Source organism: Pristiophorus japonicus, chromosome 15, assembly GCF_044704955.1.
Source record: "Pristiophorus japonicus isolate sPriJap1 chromosome 15, sPriJap1.hap1, whole genome shotgun sequence".
Classification (NCBI taxonomy): Eukaryota; Metazoa; Chordata; class Chondrichthyes; family Pristiophoridae; genus Pristiophorus; species Pristiophorus japonicus.
The window spans coordinates 31,701,699-31,725,641 of NC_091991.1; the positions used below are offsets into that span (position 1 = coordinate 31,701,699).

The window sequence follows — 23,943 nt, forward strand, 5'->3', positions numbered from 1 at the left end:
TGGCCTACTCCTGCACCTATTTTCTACGTTTCTATGTTCTTGGTTCAGGGCTTGAGCGCGTAATCTAACTGAACACCTCAGTGCTGTACTGAGGGAGTGCTGCATTGCTAGAGGTGCTGTCCTTGGGTTGAGATATTAAACCAAGGAGCTAAGCTGCCTGTCCCAGTGAATGTTAAAGATCCTATGGCACTATTCAAAGAAGAGTGGGACGTGCTGGTCAACCAGCATCACAAAATAAAAGGTTGACCGATCATTTATCTCATTGATGTTTGTGGGGCATTACCTGTATTTAAAAGTGGTGATTCGAAGAGATGCGCTAAGTTCTTTCTGTCTTAGAGAATAGGGGGCTGAAATTGCCCATCGACCAAAAAGTATTCGCACTCACCGATTCCTTAGGGTTTTCTCCGCCCCAATCCATCATGTGCAGATTAGATTGGACAGGTTAGGTGCAGGAAGAATGTTCCTGATGTTGGGGAAGTCCAGAACCAGTGGTCACAGTCTAAGGATAAGGGGTAAGCCATTTAGGACCGAGATGAGAAACTTCTTCACTCAGAATTGGGAACCTGTGGAATTCTCTACCACAGAAAGTTGTTGAGGCCAGTTCGTTAGATATATTCAAGAGGGAGTTAGATGTGGCCCTTGCAGCTAAAGGGATCAAGGGGTATGGAGAGAAGGTGGGAGTGGGGTAGTGAAGTTGCATGATCAGCCATGATCATATTGAATGGTGGTGCAGGCTCGAAGGGCCGAATGGCCTACTCCTGCACCTATTTTCTATGTTTCTATGATATTCGCCTCTTTGGCATTTATTTCTGGTCGGGGTGGTGCTGAGGGGCACAAATGCGGGGCGGCTGTCACTCTGGATCATCAGCGTCGCGCTTCAGTTAAAGGGGCGGGCTGCTGCGAGCTCTGCATGCGGTTTAGTTAGGCCCACTGGGCCACCAGGAAGGGTTTTGGCCGGGGCAGCGGCCTGGCACCCAAGAGGGGATCGCGGGCTGCCTGTCTGCGGCCCAACTGAACCCGCGGCCACCATTGTCGGGCCGACCTGGCAGTCGGCTGACAATTAAAATAAGATGGTGTCCACGGCTGTGCGCCCTCCCCTTCCGCACGGGGCAATTTCCCGCGGGGTTCAGAAAAGGTGTCGCTGCCGGTTGGAAGCGTGCCCCGACGAGGTGGCAACACGGGCGGCATGGAAACCCGGTCCCAGCCAGTCCCGGCCCGGGGGAAATGTAGGACTGATCAGCCCATCCGTCTGACCCTGGGCGGTGATGGCGTTTAAGGAGGGGAGCAATTTCATCCCCGAGATGCCACCAGTTTCTCTATGACCCAACTCTGGGGGTGTGGGTGATATGAGTGCTAGCGACGTTATATTCAACAGTCTTTCAGAAAACATCCTATTGGTGGTATAAGATCTTGCCATTCTGTGTTCTTGGTGGTTGAAGGTTGCTGGCAGCTTTCTCAGTGGGACTTGTAAGGACTTGTCGTTCCATCTGCCTATGTTGGTGTTTCCAATGATTAAAGAACTGGAGTTAAAACTTGCTTTGGTATAAGCAAAACAAAATAGATGTATGGGTGGGGAATCTTCCAGCTGTCTAAGATGTCTACACATCAGAAATCTGCCAGTCAGAAAACGGAGTTGACCAAAGTCGAGGTTTTGTCTGAATTGCCACCCATATTAAACGGGACAGAAATATCTCTCTCTCTCTCTCTCTTTCTCTCTCTCTCTCTCTTCCCCCCTCTCTCTAGGAACTAGAATAAATTTAGATTATCCGGATCTTGTCTGGAAAGTTCCATTAGAATGTGGTTGTCTGCGGGCATTTGTTTCGGCTTTTGGCTCTTTATCTTTCAAGGTATTGTAAACAGTCGGGTGTCTGCTCGGCTCAGTTGGTAGCACTCCCACCTCTCGAGTCACAAGGTTATGGGTTCAAGCCCCACACCCGGACTTGAGCACATAATCCAGGCTAACATTAAAGTGCCATCTTTCATGAGCGACATTAACCCAAGGCCCTCTGTCCACAACGTCTAGCCTGTCGAGCCCTCTAACAACAGTGACCACAATTCGAAAGTATTTCATTGGCTGTTGAGCGCTGCGGGAGGTCTTGAGGTTGTGAAAGGCGTTAAACTAAGTGCAAGCTCTTTCATCTTCCTTGGCTGCTCAGGTTAAAAAGACAATGGAAGCCACTCTCCAGACAATACAAGACATGGTGACCATCGAGGATTACGACGTCTCTGAGTGTTTCCAGCACAGCCGATCGACTGAGTCTGTCAAATCCACCGTCTCAGAAACCTACCTGAGCAAACCGAGCATTGCTAAGAGACGAGCCAATCAACAAGAGACGGAACAGTTCTACTTCATGGTGTGTATTCTGCCAATCATCCTGTATGAAATGTTCATAACCTAGGCTTCCAGGAACATAGGAATGTGTGTGTCCTATTTAGCCCCTCAAGCCTGTTCCGTGCCATTCAATGAGCTCATGGCTGATCTGTGACCTAACTCCCTTAACATTTCTGGTTAACAAAAATCTATCAATCTCCGATTTAAAATGAACAATTGGCCCAGCATCGACTGCCGATTGTGGATGAGAGTTCCAAACTTCTCCCACCCTTTGTTTTCTGACTTCACTCCTGAAAGACCTGGCTCTAATTTTTAGACTATGTCCCCTAGTCCTAGACTTCCCAATCAGCAGAAATCGTTTCTCTCTATCTACTCTGTCGGTTTCCCTTAATACCTTGAAAACTTAGATCAAATCACCCCTCAAGCTTCTAACTTCCAGGGCATACAACCCTAGTTTGTGTTGGAGCGGTTTAGAATAGAACCTTAGAATGAACAGCACATAAGGAGGCCATTCGGCCCATCATGTCTGTGCCGGCTCTTTGACAGAGCGATCCAATTAGTCCCCCTGCTCTTTCATAGCCCTGCAAAATGTTCTTTTCAAGTATACATCCAATTCTCTTTTGAAGGTTACAATTGAATCTGCTTCCAGCATCCTTTCAGGCAGTGTATTCTAGATCATAACACAAGATTCTCCTCACCTCCCCATGCTTCCTTTGCCAATTATCTTAAATCTGTGTCCACTGGTTACTGACTCTGCTGCAAGTGGAAACAGTTTCTCCCTATCTACTCCTTCATAATTCGAACACCTGCCTCTACCTGCCTGAACGGGTGGTAGAGGCAGAAACTCTCATCACATTAAAAAAAGTACTTGCATGTGCATTTGAAATGCCGTCCCTACAGGGCTACGGGCCAAGAGCTGGAAAGTGCGATTAGGCTGGATAGCTTTGTCGGCCGGCACAGACACGATGGGCCGAAATGGCCTCCTTTCATGCTGTAAATTTCTATGATTCTACCTCTCCCCTTGACTTCCTCTGCTCCAAGGAGAACAATCCCAGCTTCTCGATTCTGCCCAATTAACCAAAGTCCCTCATCCGAGATAGGATTTGCCTTTACCAAGTAGGCGTTGGCCGTCACTTCTTAACCCATGTTCTCCTAAGCGATAATTACTTTTGTTCCGGATTATGGTCTTGTGTAAAATTCACTGACTTTGTTCTCCACAGAAATTTAAAGAGTACCTCGAAGGCAGCAACCTCATCATGAAGTTACAGGCAAAGCATGACTTGTTGCATCGGACGCTGGGAGAAGGTAAATCACTGGGCACGTTCCACGTACTGATGTGCTTCCTTTCATGTTGGTTGAGTGCTGCACTGCTGCCGCCAATTCCCAAAGACCTGGGGCTCGCACTGTCATACAATCATACAAATTTACAGCACGGAAGGAGGCTATTTCGGCCAATCGTGTCCGCGCCGGCCGACCAAGTGCTCTCCAGCCTAATCCCACTTTCCAGCTCTTGGTCTGTAGCCCTGTAGGTTACGGCACTTCAAGTATCTTTTAAATGTTGTGAGGGTTTCTGCCTCTACCACCCTTTCAGGCAGTGAGTTCCAGACCCCCACCACCCTCTGGCTGAATAAATTTCCCCTATGCCCCCTGGTTGTTGAGCCCACCGCCAAGGGAAACAGGTCCTTCCCATCCACTCTATCCAGGCCCCTCATAATTTTATACACCTCAATCAGGTCTCCCCTCAGCCTCCTCTGTTCCAAAGAAAACAGACCCAGTATCTCCAATCTTTCCTCATAGCCAAATTCCTCCAATCCAGGCAACAGTCTTGTAAATCTCCTCTGCACCCTTTCCAGTGCAATCACATCTTTCCTGTAAGTCACCAGCATCCTCGAGGCCAACTTCAGCAAGACCCAGTTTGTTTTAAACGAGCCTTCTTGATAGTGTGCCGTAGCAATTCCAGCAAAGGTTGCAACTGTAAGAGGAATACAGGAGCAGGCCATTCGGCCCCTTGAACATGTTCCGCCATTTAATTAGATCATGACTGATCTGGATCTCGGCTCCATTTACCCACTGTGGTTCCCTATCTCTTAATAACCTATCACATTTAGATATGAAAATTTCAGTTGACCCACGCGCCCCCCCCTCCCCCCGCCTCCAACAGCTTTTTGGGAGAAAGAGTTCTCAATTCCTCCTCGCGCCCCGCCCCCTCGACACGACCCCCCCCACGACGACCCCCCCTCCCCCTCGACACCCACCACCACCCCCCCGGACCATCCCCCCCCTCCTCTCTCTCGCGTGCTTCCCCCCCACCCCCAGCCCTCAAATCCTTTAATCATCTTGAACATTTCAATTAGATTACCCCTTAATCTTCTATTCTCTGGAGAATATGATCTGAAATGCGCTGCCTTAAAGGGTGGTGGAGGCAGCCTCAATTGTGGCTTTCAAAAAGGCATTGGATAAGTACCTGAGGAAAAAGATTTGCAGGGCTACGTGGAAATGGAAGTGGGGTATGACTAGCTGAGGTGCTCTTGCAGAGAGCCGACACAGGCTCGACGGGCTGAATAGCCTCCTTCTGTGCTGTAACTAGTCTATGGTTCTATGAATACAAACTACACATTGGGGCCAGCCACACTAATGTGCCCCGAAATCCAATATAAAAGCAGCTTTTGTGGTTTAGCAGTCCACTTATTCTTGTTGCAACATACAGCTTTTATGGCAGCAGATTTAGAAAATGCTTTTACCCTCTGGACTAAAGTCAAATTGTGGTACTTTATCTTAATAAAACACAGCAGCCGGCTGAAGAGACGTTTGCCAAGTGCTATTTTCTTGGAATAACATTTCTTTGTTTCGTTTAATTTAGACAATGTGTAAACCTCAAATTGTTTACTACATCATTTTAAATTCTATTGGCAAAATTGGGCGTTAAGAAGCACTGGGAGAGATTATCATGTATGGCTGAGATGAAGTGTATTGACTGGCCTGTACATTTAATAATGTAATATATATGTTTTCAGGCTTGTCAGAATTTAGTTCTCTTTCCAGTGGCACTGTTCACTACGCCCTTGGTTAAAAAGATAGTAGCTCTGTTGACTTTTGATAAATTCTGAGCTTTGGTGTCATTTGTTCAAAGTTGTTGTTTTTCACTGGAATAGCTTTTAAATTACACAGCGTGGCATTTAAAGCAACATCTCAAAGCCTGACTTTTTAATGTGGCGAGCAGGAAGGAAGGCCACAGATCGTCGGCCCGTCCCTGTAGGATGCTATTTCCTGCAACAATACCCCACAATCAAAATCTTTTTTCCCTTTTTCCCTTAGGCCAGAAGAGTGACTTCCTGACCACAAGGTAGGGAAAAGTTCACGGTCATCTCTCTGAGTATATTTAAACGTGTGTGCGCGCTTCTCAATGTATCCCCTAACTTTGTTTTGAGTGCGCGGCAGATTCGCACTTAACATTGGAAAAGCCGGTCCTGGGCACGGGGGATTGACAGAGAGCTGCGCAGCTGCCTAGCTTAGAGGGAACGTTGGCGTGTCTGCCTGCGCGCGTGCCCGTCTGCCTGCGCGCACGCCCCCGTCTGCCTGCCTGCCTGCGCGCCCGTCTGTGCGTGCTCATGCTAGCTCCCATTCTGTTGAAACTGGGATTGGATAACCAGTTATACTTCACATTTAGCATATCTTTGCTGCTAATTGATAGTAGAAAATTACTGGATATATGGAAATTCTTATTGGCTTGTTTAGCAGCAGAGCCTAAAAGAAATGGTCTCGTGACACTCACATTGAGCATTGGCTGGGCAGCCCACTGTTTAGTCTATTCAACGTGATTTGCCAGGGGCCGACGTCAATGGCTTTGGGCTTCCCGATGTTTAGTTGAAGGATATTGTGGCTCATCCAGGACTGGAGGCCAGACAACACAGAGGCAGTGGAGGGGTTGAGCGAGATGGGGATGAGGTGGAGCTGGCTATCATCAGCGTACGTGTGCAACCTGACATCACGTCTTCCGATGATATCGCCAAGGGGCAGCGTGTAGCTGAGAAATAGGAGGGGGCCAAGGATAGATCCTGGAGGGACTCCAGAGGTAAGGGTGCGGGTGTGAGAAGAGACGCCGTTGCCGTTGATTCTCTGGTTGCGACTGGATGAGTAAGAGTGGAACCAGGCGGGGGCAGTCCCACTGAGCTGGACAAGGGAGGAGAGGCATTGGAGGAGGATGCTGCCATGAATAGAGAGTCCACTGAAAAACAGGCATGTGTCTTTCATCTGGAATGGCCTTCTCGATGTATACCTTGTCACCTGGAATTCTTGTGGGGTAAGGAACAACAACAACAACTTTTATTTATATAGCGCCTTTAACATAGTCAAAATGTCCCACGGTTTTAAAAACCCACCAAAGAGATGGGTTTTAAGGAGCATCTTAAAGGAGGAAAGAGCAGTGAATAGGTTTAGGGACGGAGTTCCAGAGCTTGGGGCCCAGGCAGCTGAAGGCACGGTGGGGCAATAGTGGAGCGATTATAATCCAGGATGCTCAAGAGGGCAGAATTTGAGGAGCGCAGACATCTCGGGGCACGGCGGGGGAGTTTTGAGGCTAAAGGACATTACAGAGCTAGGAAGGGGCGAGGCCATGGAGGGATTTGTAAACCAGGATGAGAACTTTAAAACCGAAAAAATGGACATTAGATATGAACATTGAGGTATTAGAGTAAATGGATCATATGTAACCAAAATAAAGTAGTTTGCCCATGCCACCTGCCCCAACTCCATTGCCATACAATGTGGAACCAGGCAACTTCAAGCCTACCAGCCTGCTGGTCATTGTGGAAATTTCTTCTGAGAGTTGGTATTGTAAAGCATGAGGAGCAATATTTATGCTAATACCTCTGACATCATCTCCCAGGCCTCACATTCGGATCTGAAGCACACAATAGGTATCTTTGCTCCCGTCTCATCTAGCAGCCAAAAAGTAGACCTCATCTGGATTAAGGCAACGCTGATGCTTGCCCCACCTGACCTGACCTGATCTGAGCAGAAGGGTTTCACAGCCCGAGTTAATGAAATGTATGCTGAAATATTGGCTGGGAAGTGCGAGTGGGTTTGGTATATGGAAAAGATAGACAGCCCAAGAAGCAAAGGTAAGCCCAGCTCCTACTAAGATCTGGCTCTCAGACTGCCAAAGATACAATTGTGCGAATTCAGTGGAGTTGAAAATCGAGAGAGATGTATCACAGTGGGCTGATCTATCGCCCATTTTACACAACAGATAGACCCCCCTCTGTCCTCTAAATCGAGTGTCTTTGTGAGCCACTTGGGGGGGATACGCATAAAGTTCAATGCTATATTCCCATTAATTTGCACGTAACCCAAGCTGCTGATAACAGATCTAGGTGTAGTTTCGACACCCCGGCACTGGATCATTGCTGAGATGCGGTTGTGCTGTCATTCCTTTGTAAAATGGTGACTGGACAAATGCCGTAAGCTGCCGGTGCTTGTGTCAGGAATACGGGAAGCTGCAGTTCCAATTCAGTATTCCTGACATAAGCACCAGCAAGTTTACATCCTCCCTGTGGAATGCCAGTGACTTACTCCTGAGGCACCCCTTCATCTTGTTAAAGTGCTTCTCACTGGCCTATCGCGCACGCGCCAGAGTTTCCAGAGCATGTATGTGATACAGAAGGAGGTGTGTTGATCCATTGGAACGGCAACGCTTATCATTTGGACCCTTTGTGCTCTCCGTAACAATTCGGTGTTGCCTTTGTACGGCAATTATTCTTTTTCGGCTAGCTATGGTTGGACCCGGTTGTGCTGGCTGACGTACAACATGAAAGCAGCTAATCCTGGTATTAAAAACAGCAAATGCTGGAAACACTCAGCAGGTCAGGCAGCATCTGTGGAGAGAGAAATGGAGTTAATGTTTCAGGTCTGTGACCTTTCGTCAGAACTGGAAAAGAGCTGCAACATGTTTTCAGCACATTTAGAGGCTGGGAAAGCGGGGAGGGGAGGAAAGAACAAAAGGGAAGGTCTGCGATAGGGTGGAAGGCAGGAGAGATTAGAGGAATATGTAAAGAAACAAAAGCTGGGTCTAGAGGAGTTGTAAATGGCAACAGCAGAATCATTACCAGCACCTGATGTCGGAAAAAATGGGAGCGGTGGATATGATCTGAAATTGTTGAACTCGGTGTTGAGTGCAGAAGGCTGTAAAGTGCCTAATTGAAAATGTGCTGATGTTGGCTTCAAGAACCATCCTCGGGCATTGGGCGGGTGATACTCCTCCTGCAATCGACCAATGGACAACTTTCACCTGAGGCCGCAGCCTGTGACTGTTGAAGCACCAACTATTTGAGACAGTGTAGTCACTATTTTTGAGAATTCTTTCATTGTTTGCTTTAATCGACGCACCCAAAAGGAGAGAATTTTGGATCCAAGGAATTCAGTGCAGGCTCTTCATATTTAATGCCGCCAATTCTTACACGCTGTCTCGTCACCCAACAAACATTGCTATCGATTTAGTGTTTCTCAATGACCTCACTGGTTTAGTGAAGAAAAATAACAAATCTTTTAAAAATTCTACTAGGAATGCAAACTACAAATAGGAAGGAATATAGGAACAGGAAGCGGCCATTCAGCCCCTCCAGCCTGTTCCGCCATTTAATTAGATCATGGCTGATTCTGTATCTTAACTCCATCTACCCGCCTTGGTTGCAAATCCCTTAATACCCTGGGCTAACAAAAATCTATCAATCTCAAAGTTTTGAAGTTTTCAATTGACCCCCAGCCTTGATGGTTTTTTTTTGGGGGGGGTTGGGGTGGGGAGGCGGTGGCGGGGAAGAATTCCACAGTTCCACTACCCTCCGTGTGAGGAAGTGCTTCCTGACATCACCCCTGAACAGCCTAGCTCTAATTGTAAGGTTATGCTCCTTTCCATAAACTAGTGTACATTTACAATGGTCTGTATGTTCAGTCCCATATGACCCTGCAGTTATTCTAATGGTGACCTTGATCCAGATCTTATTAATTATTTTAACAGTATATATGGTTAAAATCATATTTCTCGGGTTTTACAAAAGAAAAATACTGCAGAGGCTTCAAATCTGAAATAAAAGCAGAAAATGCTGGAAATGCTCAGTATATCAGGCAGCACCTGTGGAGAGATAAACGGTTCTGGTGAAAGGTCAGGGACCTGAAACGTTTTCTCTGCTTCCGCTTGTCATCCATGACTCAGCAGGTTGTGGGTTCAATCCCGCTCCAGTGACTTGAGCACAAAAATCTAGGCCGACACTCCCAGTGCAGTACTGAGGGAGTGCTGAACTGTCGGAGGTGCTGTGTTTCGGATCAGACGTAAAACCTTCTGCTCTCTCAGGTGGACCTAAAAGACCCATGGCACTATATCGAAGAAGAGCAGGGGAGTTCTCCCCGGTGTCCTGGGCCAATATTTGTCCTTCAATCGACATCACGAAAACAGATGATCTGGTCATTATCACATTGCTGTTCGTGGGAGCTTGCTGTGCGCAAATTGGCTGCTGGATTTACAACAGTGCCTACACTTCAAAAAATATTTCATTGGCTGTGAAGGACTTTAGGACGTCTGGTGGTCATGAAAGGGGCTATATAAATGTAAGTCTTTCTTTTTCCCCACAGATGCTGCATGACCTGCTGAGTAGTTCCAGCACTTATTTTTTTACCTCGGGTATTACCTGATTAGATTTTAATTAAAAAGATCCAGCATGGAAGAGAGGGGCAGTTAAGTACCAGTACTAGACTGGACTGACTGTATGGATCACTAGGTAGATGATAATGGGGTTATTAATAGAGTTGTCCCAGTGTATTTTAACTTCCAGCTGGATATTTACAAATGATTGAGACGTCACACGTGCTTGCATCTGGGTTGCTGTACACGACGTGGCTGCAGACTCGTTTGAATCCCACGGATCATTCTATCGGTGTGAAATGTTGATGGTTTAGCCGTGCTCTGTGACTCACCGGATTTACAGATACCTTTAAGTTGTTTTTTTTTCCAATTTTGTTCCATCCTCTTCATAGGCCTCCAAATGTGCCCCCTAAACCTCTGAAAGCCAGGAAATCCAGACCCCGGTCAGAATATAATGCTAAGTTGTTTAATGGGGATTTGGAAACATTCGTCAAGGTACTGACACACAACATGTCCTGGTGGTGGAGAGTATTTCTTCCTCATCAGTCTGAACGTAATGGTCTGACCCTCAAGTTAACCCTTTCTAAGGGGAGCACGCGTTGGTTTGGCTTCTCTCGTCATTTGGACTTAAATGTTGCCTACTTAGATACAAAAGCTTGAGGTACACCATTAGGTTCAATATCTTGGGGCCCTATCTCTATATCTCTGTTTATAATCTGTTTCCTCGAGTCAAGAATTGCATGCTTTTCCACATTTGGAGACATCTCAAAACATGGGAAATAGAGCTATTGACTTGGATGAAATTGGCAGCATCTCGATTGCTTCTGCCCATTTCCCTCTTTTGCGAGTAAATGTGCTCAAAAATTTGATGGATTTGGTCATTATTTCCTTCATTTCTTGATGTATCCAACGAGCGTTTGGGTCAGTGGGGTGGCTGGTCCCTCTTTTTAAATGCACGTGTTCGGTAAGCATTGTTAACCTTGAACTTGAGGAACCACTTTATATTCCAACCTGTTCTGTTTGCTAGACGTCTACTTTTTCCTCAATCCGAATATAATGGTCTGCTCCTCCAAACTGTGGATCGGCGGGAGATTCAACCTTCAAAGGAGTGCAAGCAAATTGTCCGTCAAGGAAGTCCATTATATTCGAGCCTGTGGTGGGGTCCTGGCCTGTATCTTGTGCCTTCACTGTATTTGCTGCTGTCTGTCTCACTATTTTCTTTTCGTCCTCCACTCTTAACATTGCTTCTAGCAGAGGCCGAAGAAATTCTCACGCCAGAAACCAGGTATAGTGCTCGTGTGAAGTGGCTCGGCTTTGCCCCACACGGTTATTGCCTTATCTGCCTGCAATGAATGAGCAGATTGTAACCAAGAATGTTTGCACCAGTTCCATGATGGTTGTGGTGTTCTATATAAAATATTACATCAAAATTTGTCGCGTTTTTAAAAATATAAAGGTTTTGCTTCAAACCTCTCTGGTTAGGTACATAGAAATAGTGGCCCCCCGAGCCTGCTCCACCATTCAATAAGATCATGACTGATCATCGACCTCAACTCCACTTTCCCGCCTGATCTCCATATCCCTTGATTCGCTAGACTCCAAAAATCTATCTGTCTCAGCCTTGAATATATTCAGAAACTCAGCATCCACAGCCCTCTGGGGCAGAGAATTCCAAAGATTCACAACCCTCAAAGTGAAGAAATCGCTCCTCATCTAAGTCTAAAGTGGCCAACCCCTTATCCTGAGATTGTGACCCCTGGTTCTAGACATTTCAGCCAGGAGGAAACAGCCTCTCAGCATCTACCCTGTCTATCCCCTTCAGAATCTTGTATGTTTCAATGAGATCATCTCGCATTCTTCTAAATTCCGGAGAGTATGGGCCCATTCTACTCAATCTCTCATCATAAGACAGCCCTCTCATCCCAGAAATCAATCTATGATTGCATCAATATCCATTTCAGGTTGCAGAAGGTTTGGACCGATATTTTACTGCAGAGGGTGGGCTGAGGTGAGGGTGAGCTCTCATTCATTGAGTGAGATTGAGTGAGTTGTGCAAATAGGGAAGCAAACACTCACAATCTGCCAGGTGGGTGGGCTGAGCTGGCAGTGATGTATTGGATGGAAGGTTGTTTAGGGAGATGAGTGCTTCATGTGCGATAGCTATGCAGTGGCATATGTGTGCGCCTGTCATAAGCGTGTCTGGTTCGGAAAACAGTCATCTATTCTGGAGTATGATTTGTGTAATTTCAAATGAATCTGGAATGCGCTGCCTTAAAGGCTGGTGGAAGCAGATTCAGTAGTAACTTTACAAAGGCAATTGGGTACATACTTGAAAAGGAGCAATTTGCAAGACTATGGGGAAAGAGGGGGTGAGACTAATTGGATCGCTCTTTCAAAGAGCCAGCACAGGCACGATGGGCTGAATGGCCTCCTCCTGTGCACTGTGGTCCCATGAATCCCTTCCAATAGAATTCGAGGCTTGCTGTGCAGAGATGAGGCCCGGGTTGGTGCCGATGGCTTGGTTGCTTTCCCGTGGCACCTTGCAAAAGCAGCCGTCTTGTCCTGTTCTGTCCAGTAAAGGGAAGAAACAGAAATTTACAGCGCAGTAGGAGGCCATTTCGGCTCATCGTGTACGCACCGGCCGACAAAGAGCCACACGGCCCTCGGTCAGCAGCCCTGAAGGTTACATATAAACATATGAATAACGAACAACGGCGGAAAGGTAAAGAGCACCCAGCCCAACCAATCCACCCCACACAACTGCAACACCCCTTACACTAAAACAGTCAACACTCCACCCCAACTGGAGCCAAGGCCTAATATAGGTCTTTAAAATCATATAAGGGTTTGATAGGGTAGGCATAGAGAAGATGTTGCCACTTGTGGGGAGTCCAAAACTAGAGGCCATAAATGTAAAATAGTCACTCATAAATCCAGCAGATATTCAGGAGAACCTTCTTTACCCAAAGAGCAGTTAGAATGTGGAACTCATTATCATAGGGAGTAGTTGAAGCGAATAGCATAGATGCATTTCAGGGGAACATAGAAACATAGAAAATAGGTGCAGGAGTAGGCCATTCGGCCCTTCGAGCCTGCATCGCCATTCATTGAGTTCATGGCTGAACATGCAACTTCAGTAGCCCATTCCTGCTTTCTTGCCATACCCCTTGATCCCCCTAGTAGTAAGGACTACGTCTAACTCCTGGAGTTGGATAGGTACCTGAGGGACAAAGGAATAGAAGGTTATGGTGATGGGGTTAAATGAAGTAGGATGGGAGGAGGCTTGTGAGAAGCATAGACCAGTTGGGCCAAATGGTCTGTACCTGTGCTGTAAATACTATGTCATTCTAGTCTATGTAAAGGTGCAATGAAGTATTTCTGCTATCACTGTGTCCTCCATGTGGACGAGAGCGCTAGGGAGATAACTATAGAGAGGCTAAAGGCCTCTTGTGATTGAGGCATGTCTAACATTGGGACCTGTTCTCCCGTTTCTCGATGTAATGGCACTGTCACTGACCCCAAGGGTTCGCCTTCTCGAACATGAAATGGATACATTTGATCACGATCTGAACGAGGGAAAGGGGAGAATCTATGCCAAGGCGATCAGAGTAAAACTGGTACTTCAAACTTTATGCAGGCTCAAGCGATGTCATTTTTCAGTTCCCAAGCAGAAAAGACACAATAATTAAAAATGAAACATTTTTTCATTTCAATCCTAAAGCGCACAAGACATTTTGTAGTTCTCGAATTCAACTTTAATCAGAAGCTTGAGGGGGAAAAAAATCTACGCAGCAGAAACATTTTAAACAAAAGAAAAATACTCAGCGGGTCGGGCAGCATCTGTGGAGCGAGAGAGCGAAACCGAGTTAACGTTTCAGGTCAATGGCCTTTCATCAGATAGATAAATTTGGAGAGGCTTTTCAGTAGTATAAATGAATTGAAAATTGTCCCAATCACCGGGCTTTTGCAAACATTCAACTTTTGCAAATATTCAACTTTTACAAAGCTAATTTTCCTACTCGCATTCTTTTATTAACAAGACTTCTAACTGAACTTGTATACGATTTAAAGTCAGATAAAAGGAATGCCTGGTATCTCATGCTTTTTCTGACCACAATTATTTTAAATGCACCTTCTGAGGCACCTTACTCTGCAAAGCCCATAATGGCATCACAGCGACTGATCAGGTTTGATTTTTTTTTTCTTTTTTTTTCCTGAATTGTCACTCAGTATTTATTTCCCTTTTCCATTTTCTTCCACCCGTTCACTCCAGCCACGTCGCACGTTATTCTCCTGCCAGGAGGATGGATAGTTGCGTCTTGTCTCCTTTTGCTGTGTACCCCATTGCTGCCCGTGGCCAGCAGGACAGTCTGGGATGGTCCTCGCGCCACTTTAGCCAACCGACGTGTGAATGTAGCCCCTCACGACTGCTCCCCCCCCCCCCCCAAACCAGGGGGAGGCTCAGTCCCGATCAAGAGTTTGCCACGTGTGGGCAGAGTGTTGCGCCAACACAACCCCGTGCCCCTTTGCCCGTTGTTCAGGCGGGTATTGTGGCATTCGTTTCTGCAAATCAAATTCTTTGCCAATCATATTTTTGACGATGAGGCGCAGCCCCCCTCCCGCTCCCACCCCCCCCCCCCCAATAACTAAATCAAGTGAGAACCAGTAAAGAGGTGCAGTGTTCCTCTACATTGCCCATCTAATGACTCTTATCTGCCTGAGACCAGAATTCACTATGATCTGTCCTAATATTGATGATATATGGGAAGCAGAGACTTTGTGTATTGTGCTCTTGATTAGACCGTATCGCGACAGAGAATTACAAGCTGCTTAAAATTTCCTTTCCCAGGACTCTGGACAAGCCATTCCTCTGATCGTGGAGAGTTGCGTCCGATTTATCAACCTATATGGTATGTTGCCGTTAAGTTGTCCCTTGGCATGGGGCGTTGGACTCACTGAGTTGCCATCACAGATACAACATCTCAAATCCGGCTGTCCGAAAACCAGACGTTTTTGAGACGATCGCATTTGAGATTCAGTTGTCCAGCGTGCGATTGGTCTGAGCCTATCCGAATGACCCTCGACCTGACCCGACCTGCTCTCCGAACATGGGCACGGTCCCGAGGTTGGCGGATTTGGGACTTTGTACCTGTGTTTTGTTTTTTGGCCAACATGTTGATGTTTGTCCTGTTGCATTAGCCCCCGTTTTCATTTCCCTCTCCGTGCTTCCTCCGCAGGCCTTCAGCACCAGGGCATCTTCCGCGTGCCAGGATCGCAGGCGGAAGTCAACGATATTAAAAATTCATTTGAGCGAGGTGAGATATTTGCGATTGATTCACTGCGAGGCGCTGCAATAACAGCTGTGTGTCCACATCCTATTTAGCAGGGGAACGTTTATTTCTGACCCTGGTGTCATTGCAACACGTGATTGCCTTCTGATAATAAATGTCCCCCGCACATGATGCTTTCGAAAGATAATTGCTTTTGTAATGACTCCAGCGTCTGCGAATTGTGCCGATTTGATTAATGTGGCTTGTAAGTCTGGGCTTGAATTTTCAAGGACCCTTTCTCATTTTGACAGCTTGTAAAAGAAAAACTGTTGGAAAGCACGTATTGTACATTTTCCAGTCATGTGTGGAGCGAAATGCTGCTTGTTGTCAGTGAGGCAGTGTTCATTCTACAGTTGGTAGCTATGTGTCGGCTGTGGCTCAGTGGGTAGCACTCTCGCCTGAGTCAGAAGGTTGTGGGTTCAAGTCCCACTCCGGGGACTTGAGCACAAAAATCTAGGCTGACACTCCGGCACAGTGCTGCGGGAGTGCTGTACTGTCGTAGGTGCTGTCTTTCGGATGAGACATTAAACCGACGCCCCATCTGATTTCTCAGGTGAACGTAAAAGAACCCATGGCACTATTTCGAAGCGTTATCCCCGGTTTCTGGCCAATATTTATCCCTCAATCAACATAACCAGTTCTAAAATCATCACAAACAGATTATCTGATCGTTATCACATTGCTGTTTGTGGGAGCTTACTGTGCGCAAATTGGCTGCTGCATTTCCCACATTACAACAGTGACTACGCTTCAAAAAGTACTTAATTGGCTGTAAAGCACTTTGAGAAGTCCGGTGGTCGTGAAAGGCGAATCGTACAGTGGGCTCTTTAACATTCACCTTAATAATGGCTGCAGTTCCGGTTATACTGAAGCAATGTGCATAGTTTTTCATGTCTGCATTGTTTGCAGTTTGTACTGATTTTTGTATCTATTCTGAAATAGGCGAAGACCCTTTGACAGATGATCAGGACAACCATGACATCAACTCAGTTGCAGGAGTTCTGAAGCTCTACTTCAGAGGACTGGAAAACCCACTCTTTCCTAAGGAAAGATTTAATGAGCTCATTCCTTGTGTCCGTAAGTATTTGTTTGCCATCATTGTAATGTATTTGCTTCATGGGTTCTTTGCTTAAGAATTCTTGGCAACACATTGCTATTAAGAACTAGTTGGTTTATTAGCAAAGATTTAACAATCACACTGCACATTACCAGTTCATCCACCAGGCTCACAACCATCTGCCTCATCGTGGATCCCCCTAACCCAACTGACTGGGGTTTTATTGAGTCTTGTGAACATCATGTGACTGGCTAAGCCACTCACAATGCAACAGCTCTACAACTATTTTAGTAAAACATAAAATCAAGCGCCCCTTTTGGCAAGGGCACTAGAACCCACAAATTTCAAATTAAACTTTGACGAAACTAAAGTCAAATTAGAATTTAGTTGCCGGGGTAATGATGCACTCCAGTCCCTCCGGCGCCCACCTCTCGCGGAAGGCTGCAAGCGTACCAGTGGACACCGCATGCTCTCTCTCCAGGAACACCCTGGCGTGAACCTAGCACGGAAGAGAGGCAGGCAGTCGGGCTGAACGACCTCCTCGACCGCCCGCTGCCTGGACCGGTTAATGGCCACCTTGGCCAGGCCCAGGAGCAGTCCTACGAGGAGGCCTTCAGACCTGCCCACTCCCCTCTGCACAGGTTGCCCAAAGATCAGGAGCGTGGGACTGAAGTGCAGCCAAAATTTGAGAAGCAGCCCCTTTAAATAATGGAAGAGGGGCTGCAACCTCACACATTGCAACATAGATGTGGAACACGGACTCTTCCAGACCGCAGAAATTGCAGGAGGCCTGGGAGTCCGTGAACCAACTTAAAAACCTATTGTACGGGACTGCCCCATGCAACACCCTCCAGGCCAAGTCCCCAATAAATAGAGGGAGGACTCCTGCGTAGAGAGCACTTCATTGGGGACCCCCGCCTCCTCTGGACAGCAAGATGCAACAGCTCCACAAACTTTTGAGCATACTCACAGGTGCATACAATCTTCATCTTCGCGCTCTCGCAAAAGAAAACTGAATTTGCTTCAGGGTTTTTTTTCATTCGATTCATGCTGGGTTGCTGCTTGAATATTCCGAATGTGGTTTTTTTTTGAGGATGAAGAATTTGTGCGACATCTATTTAAAGATGCCGTTTCTTTGACAAAGTTGGTGATGCAAGGTAGGCACCCCATACAAAAGCTTTGAGCTGTATATAGTTTTAAAAAAATAATTTTAAAAATGAGAAGGAACTTGCATTTTTATGGAGCTTTACCATCTTCAGATCCCAAAACAATTCACAACCACTGCACTATTTTGGAAGTATGGTCAATGTTATGTAGACAAACGTGCAATGGTGGGACTTGAACCCTCGTTCTCTGGATCATTAGTCCAGGTCTCTGGTTTACTAGTCCAGTAACATGGCCACCACCTACTGTTCCCTAAAATGCACTATAATCAGGTATCATTCTTTTGTACAATACGTACTTTTTATATCTATTCAAAAATTGCAATCCTCCTGGTGATGCACGGCTCCAGTGTGCAGAAGGGTTGGTAACCATCCCGGATTGTCCTGGAGTCTCCCGGAGACTGCCGCAAGCAAACCCGGGAGGACAGGTTGGGCTCATAACAAACAATAGGGCGCAACTCGCCCAACATGCAAAGTGACCCTAGTTCATGCATGTTCTAACTGGCAAAACACCGCGATAGATGGAACCGTTTCAGGAGAGCAAAGCATCGTGGGTATTATCGACACCATCATTGACCAATTGACGCAAGGATTGACGTGTCAGACAACCAATGCTGGGAGCGTGGCTAGATTTGAGACGGGTTGGTGGTAAGTTGCTCCAGGCCGACTTGGAACAACCTACCGGCAACCCGTCTCAAATCTAGAAGGCCATTTTGGACAGTCGCCGAAGCCCTTCAGCGATCTCCCCTCGGCCTTGATGACCGACTGCGAAATGCTTGGAAGAACTACGACATACGGAATGGATTCCTTATAGAGACCACCACAGTACAACCTGAAGGATCAAAACTTCCTCACAATCAGTGGACAACCATCAACCGCCTCAGAACCGGTCATGGTCGATGCTGTCACCTTCTCCATAGATGGAAGATTAAAGCAGCCCCATCATGTGACTGTGGAGCTCCTAATCAGACCCTGGAGCACATCATTGAGCATTGCCCTCGGAGGAAATTCACAGGCAGCGTACAAGATATCCACGCTGTTACACTGGAAGCTTTGGCCTGGATATCTGACTTGGATATTGACATTTGATTTGCTTTGCTACCACCATATGAAAGAAGGGAGAAGAGGAAGAGGAGAAGAAGAATTTGATAGGGTAAATAGAAACGATTTCCTCCTGGTGGGGAAATCCAAGAATGAGGGGGCATAATCTTAAAATTAGAGCCAAGCCATTTAGGAGTGAAATAAGGAAGCACATTTTCACGCAAAGTGTAGTGGGAATACGGAATCTAAAAAGCAGAGTCAGTTGAAATTTTCAAAACCGAGATCAATAGATTTTTGTTGGGTAAGGGCATTGAGGAATATGGAGCAAAGATGGGGAAAATGGAGTTGAGGTACAGATCTAACTGAATGGCGTAACTGGTTTGAGGGGCTGAAGGGCTGCCTTCTGCTCCTATGTTCTTATGAATGAGTTTGCAATTTTGTAATACATATATACCTCACAGGGGAACTCCTTCTCCCAGTAATCCTTGATTGTACCTGCCAACTCTTCAATGAGCAGCAATGGTGTCCACAGTAAGATTGTATCATAAAAGTTTATTGTACAGAAGGAGGCCATTCGGCCCGTCGTGACTTTGCCGGCCGAAAAAGTGCTATCCAGCCTAATCCCACTTTCCAGCTCTTGGTCCATAGCCCTGTAGGTTGCAGCACTTTCATCTCCAAGTACTTTTTAAATGCGATGAGAGTTTCTGTCTCTATCACCCTTTCAGGCAGTGAGCTCCAGACCCCCACCACCCCCTGGGTCTAAGCATTTCTCTTCAACTTCCCTTTAACTAATTACTTTAAATCTATGCACCCTGGTTATTGACTGGGAAATAGGTCCTTCCTATCCACTCTATCTAGACTCCCTCAATATTTTGCACCTCAATCAAGTCTCCCCTCCGCCTCCTCTGTTCCAAAGAAAACAACCCCAGCCTACCCAATCTTTCCTCATAGCTTAAATTCTCCAGTCCTGGCAACGTCCTTGTAAATCTCCCCTCTACCTTCTCTAGTGCAATCACATTCCTGTAATGTGGTGACCAGAACAGTATGCAGTACTCTAGCTGTGGCCTAACTAGCATTTTGTACAGTTCAAGCAGAACCCCTCTGCTCTTATACTTTGTGCCTCGGCTAATAAAGGAAAGTATCCCGTATGCCTTCTTAACCACCTTTATCGACCTGTCCTCCTAGATTCGTTATTGATTGCAGAGAAAAGTTACAAGGATGATACCAGAAATGCGAGGGTAGACATATCAAGAAAGTATGAACAGGCTGGGTCTCTTTTCTCTTGAAAAAAGAAGGCTAAGGGGGGTGACCTAATAGAGGTTTTTAAAATTATGAAAGGTTTCGATAGAGCAGATACAGAGAATGTTACCACTTGTGGGGAAGAGCATAACTAAAGGTCATCAATATCAGATAGTCACCAAGAATTCAGAAGAAACTTCTTTACCCAAAAGTGGTGAGAATGTGGAACTCACTACACAGGGAGTGGTTAAAGCGAATCATACTGATGCATTTAAGGGGAGGCTAGACAAGCATATGAGGGAGAAAGGAATAGAGGGTTATGCTGATAGATTTAGATGAGAAAGGATGGGAGGAGGCTCGAGTGGAGCATAAACGCCGGCATGGACTGGTTGGGCCGAAAGGCCTATTTCTGTGCCGTATATCCGATGTAATCTGTAACTTTCTGATATTTCCCTTGCAAGTAAGTAGATGTTTTAATATGTAGAGTTGCAGGTTATTCACAAACTGCAGAAATAGTGCTAGCCTGGGATGTTTTTTCATGAACGCCGCTATTAAACATGCAAAGGGGAGACGTCCCATCCTCCTCCTCCTAAACACACGCACACACTAGACCAGTGTTCCTGCACTGGTGCTCAAACACAGCTGATGAACAGCGCTCCAGCATTCCAGAGCTGTTGGATCAAATTCATAAATTCCTGAGCAAGAGGTTTACAAGAGCGTGTTTTAAACCCGCTCTCGAGCTAAATGGATCCAACTGGCTTGTGAAATTCTTCCCCTCTTGTATCTGACATTTATTGTTTATTTTAAATAGAGGAGCAAAACTCTTGATGTTCCTGGCACTGGTGACGGGCAATATGCTTACCCAGTTGATTAATTCCCCTCAACAAATATTTTCCCTTCAAGTTCAGCGAGTTTGAGACTTCCCAAATAAAAATAGAGCCTGAGTGTTGACATTTCACAGTTTCAACAAAGACTGCTGTGCTGGAAGCTCTCTGTGTATATAATTTATGAAGTGAAGTATGTTTTCTTTAGCGCTTTAAAATGCACAGCCTATTTATTTTCTTCCGGCCCCTGTTTAGCTTCAGAAGCATACGAACATAAGAAATAGGAACAGGATTAGGCCATATGGCCCCTCAAGCCTGCTCCACCATTTAATATATGATGAAGGCTGATCTGATCATTGACTCAGCTCCACTTCCCCGCCCATTCCCCATAACCCCTTATCCCCTTATTGTTTAAGAAACTGTCTATTTCTGTCTTAAATTTATTCAATGTCCCAGTTTCCACAGCTCTCTGAGGCAGCAAATTCCACAGATTTACAACCCTCAGAGAAGAAATTTCTCCTCTCTGTTTTAAATGGGCAGCCCTTTATTCTAAGGGCCCTCTAGTTCTAGTCTCCTCATCAGTGGAAACATCCTCTCTGCATCCACCTTGTCAAGCCCCCTCATAATCTTGCACGTTTCGATAAGATCACCTCTCATTCTTCTGAATTCCAATGAGGAGAGGCCCAACCTACTCAACCTTTCCTCATAAGTCAACCCCCTCATCCCCGGAATCAACCTAGTGAACCTTCTCTGAACTGTCTCCAATGCAAGTATATCCTTCCTTATATATGGAGACCAAAACTGTATGCAGTACTCTATGTGTGGCCTCACCAATACCCTGTATAGTTGTAACAGGACTTCTCTAATAGCAGTGCCTTGTATACATTTTGCATGTTCAGTCCTTATCATTAATTTTCATAGGCAGTCCCTCGGAATCGAGGAAAACTTGCTTCCACTCTCAAAATGAGTTCTTTGGTGGCTGAACAGTCCGATACGAGAGCCACAGACCCTTTCACAGGTGGGACAGACATTCGTCAAGGGAAGGGGTCGGTGGTTTGCCGCGCGCTCCTTCCGCTGCCTGCGCTTGGCCTCTTCACGCTCTTTGCATTGAGACTCGAAGAACTCAACGCCCTCCCGGATGCAATTTCTCCAACTTGAGCGGTCTTTGGCCAGGGACTCCCAGGTGTCAGTGGTGATGTCGCACTTTACCACGGAGGCTTTGAGGGTGTCCTTATAATGTTTCCGCTGTCCTCCTTTGGCTCGTTTACCATGAAGGAGCTCCGCATAAAGCATTTGCTTTGGGAGTCTCGTATCTAGCATGCGAACTATGTGGCCTGCCCAGCGAAGCTGATCGAGTGTGGTCAGTGCTTCAATACTGGGGATGTTAGCCTGGTCGAGGACACTGATGTTGGTGTGCCTGTCCTCCCAGGGGATTTGCAAGACCTTGCGGAGACATCGTTGGTGATATATCTCCAGCGACTTGAGGTGCCTTCTATATGTCGTCCATGCCTCAGATCCATACAGGAGGGCGGTTATTACTACAGCCCTGTAGACCATTGAGCTTGGTGGTAGATTTGAGGGCCTGGTCTTCAAACACACTTTTCCTCAGACGGCCGAAGGCTGCACTGGCGCACTGGAGGCGATGTTGAATCTCCGCATCAATGTCTGCCTTTGTTGATGAGATATGGGAAATGGTCCACGTTGTCGGGGGCCACGCCATGAATCTTGATGATTGGAGGGCAGTGCTGTGCGGCGGTGACAAGCTGGTGGAGGATCTTTGTCTTACGGATGTTAAGCGTAAGGCCCATGCTTTCATATGCCTCAGTGAATACATTGACTATATCCTGGAGTTCAGCCTCTGAATGTGCGCAGACGCAGGCGTCGTCAGCATACTGCAGCTCAACGACAGAGATTGGGGTGATCTTGGACCTGGCCTGGAGGCAGCGTAGGTTAAACAGCTTCCCACTGGTTCTGTAGTTTAGCTCCACTCCAGCGGTGAGCTTGTTGACTGCGAGGTGGAGCATGGCAGCGAGGAAGATTGAGAAGAAGGTTGGAGCGATGACGCAGCCCTGTTTGACCCCAGTCCGGACGTGAATTGGGTCTGTAATGGATCCGTTGGTAAGGACCGCGGCCTGCATGTCATCGTGAAGCAAACGAATGATGTTAACAAACTTTTGGGGCATCTGAAATGGAGGAGGACGCGCCATAGACCCTCACGGTTGACAGTGTCAAAGACCGTTGTAAGATCGAAAAAGGCCATGTATAAGGGCTGGCACTGCTCCCTGCATTTTTCCTGCAGCTGTCGCGCTGCAAAGATGATGTCTGTTGTGCCCCGTAGGGGACGAAATCCGCATTGTGATTCCGGGAGGAGCTCCTCGACCACAGGGAGAAATCGATTGAGGAGAACTCTAGCGACAACTTTCCCAGTGGCTGATAGCAGGGAGATTCCACTTTAGTTTCCTCTATCGGACTTGTCCCCTTTTTAAAAAATGGTCACAATCACTGCGTCTGAGATCTCCCGGCATGCTCTCCTCCCTCCGGATGAGAGAGATGAGGTCACGTATCCGCGCCAACAGCGCCTCTCTGCCATACTTTAGTACCTCAGCAGGGATTCCATCCGCACCCGTAGCCTTGTTATTCTTGAGCTGTTTTATGGCTTTGCCGACCTCGTGCAGCGTTGGGGTTTCACTGAGGTAGTGGCGGGTCGCATGCTGCGGGATGGAGTCGAGAACACTCGAGTCAAAGGCAGAGTCTTGATTGAGGAGATCTTCAAAGTGCTCCTTCCATCGGGCCCAGACAGCCTCGCTGTCCTTGATGAGAGTTTCCCCATTCTTGGCCAGGAGTGGGGTGGGGCCTTGGAAATTTGGACCGTAGATGGCCTTGACTGCAATGAAGAATCCTCGTATATCGTGGCTATCAGCTAGTTGTTGTATCTCCTGTGCTTTCTCCATCCACCATCTGTTCTTTAGGTCCCGGGTTTTTTGTTGGACCTGAGCCTTGAGCCATCTGTAATGTTGTTTTGCAGCTCCCGGATTGGGTTGTTGCTTGAGGCTCAGAAATGCTTTGTGCTTACGATCTATTAGTTCTTCGATCTCCTGATCATTTTCATCAAACCAGTCCTGATGTTTTCTGGTTGAGTGACCAAGTGTCTTCACAAGCGCTGGTTACAGAGGCCTGGAGGACAAACCAAGCGCTGTGGGTATTCAGCATCTCAGGGTCATCAAGGCGCGCCAGATTAGCTATGAGGCGCTGGCTGTATAGGGCTCTCTTAGCTGGGTCTCTAAGTGCCCCGGCATTAACTTTTTTGCGGAACTGCTTCTGCTG

At 46.7% G+C, this 23,943-nt stretch overlaps 1 protein-coding gene across 2 annotated transcripts in view; it reads left to right on the forward strand.

The window, feature by feature from the left end:
- srgap1a (SLIT-ROBO Rho GTPase activating protein 1a) overlaps window positions 1-23,943 on the forward strand; it is a 289,071-nt gene that overhangs the window by 221,352 nt on the left and 43,776 nt on the right. The window contains exons 9-15 of one of the 2 annotated variants that reach the window (XM_070900273.1): window positions 2,157-2,354; window positions 3,553-3,637; window positions 5,648-5,675; window positions 10,358-10,460; window positions 14,815-14,875; window positions 15,203-15,280; window positions 16,238-16,372. In XM_070900273.1, coding sequence (XP_070756374.1) covers window positions 2,157-2,354; window positions 3,553-3,637; window positions 5,648-5,675; window positions 10,358-10,460; window positions 14,815-14,875; window positions 15,203-15,280; window positions 16,238-16,372 — 688 coding nt within the window. Of the gene's footprint in view, window positions 1-2,156; window positions 2,355-3,552; window positions 3,638-5,647; window positions 5,676-10,357; window positions 10,461-11,219; window positions 11,251-14,814; window positions 14,876-15,202; window positions 15,281-16,237; window positions 16,373-23,943 lie in introns of both variants that reach the window. The other variant, XM_070900274.1, reaches the window with a different exon arrangement.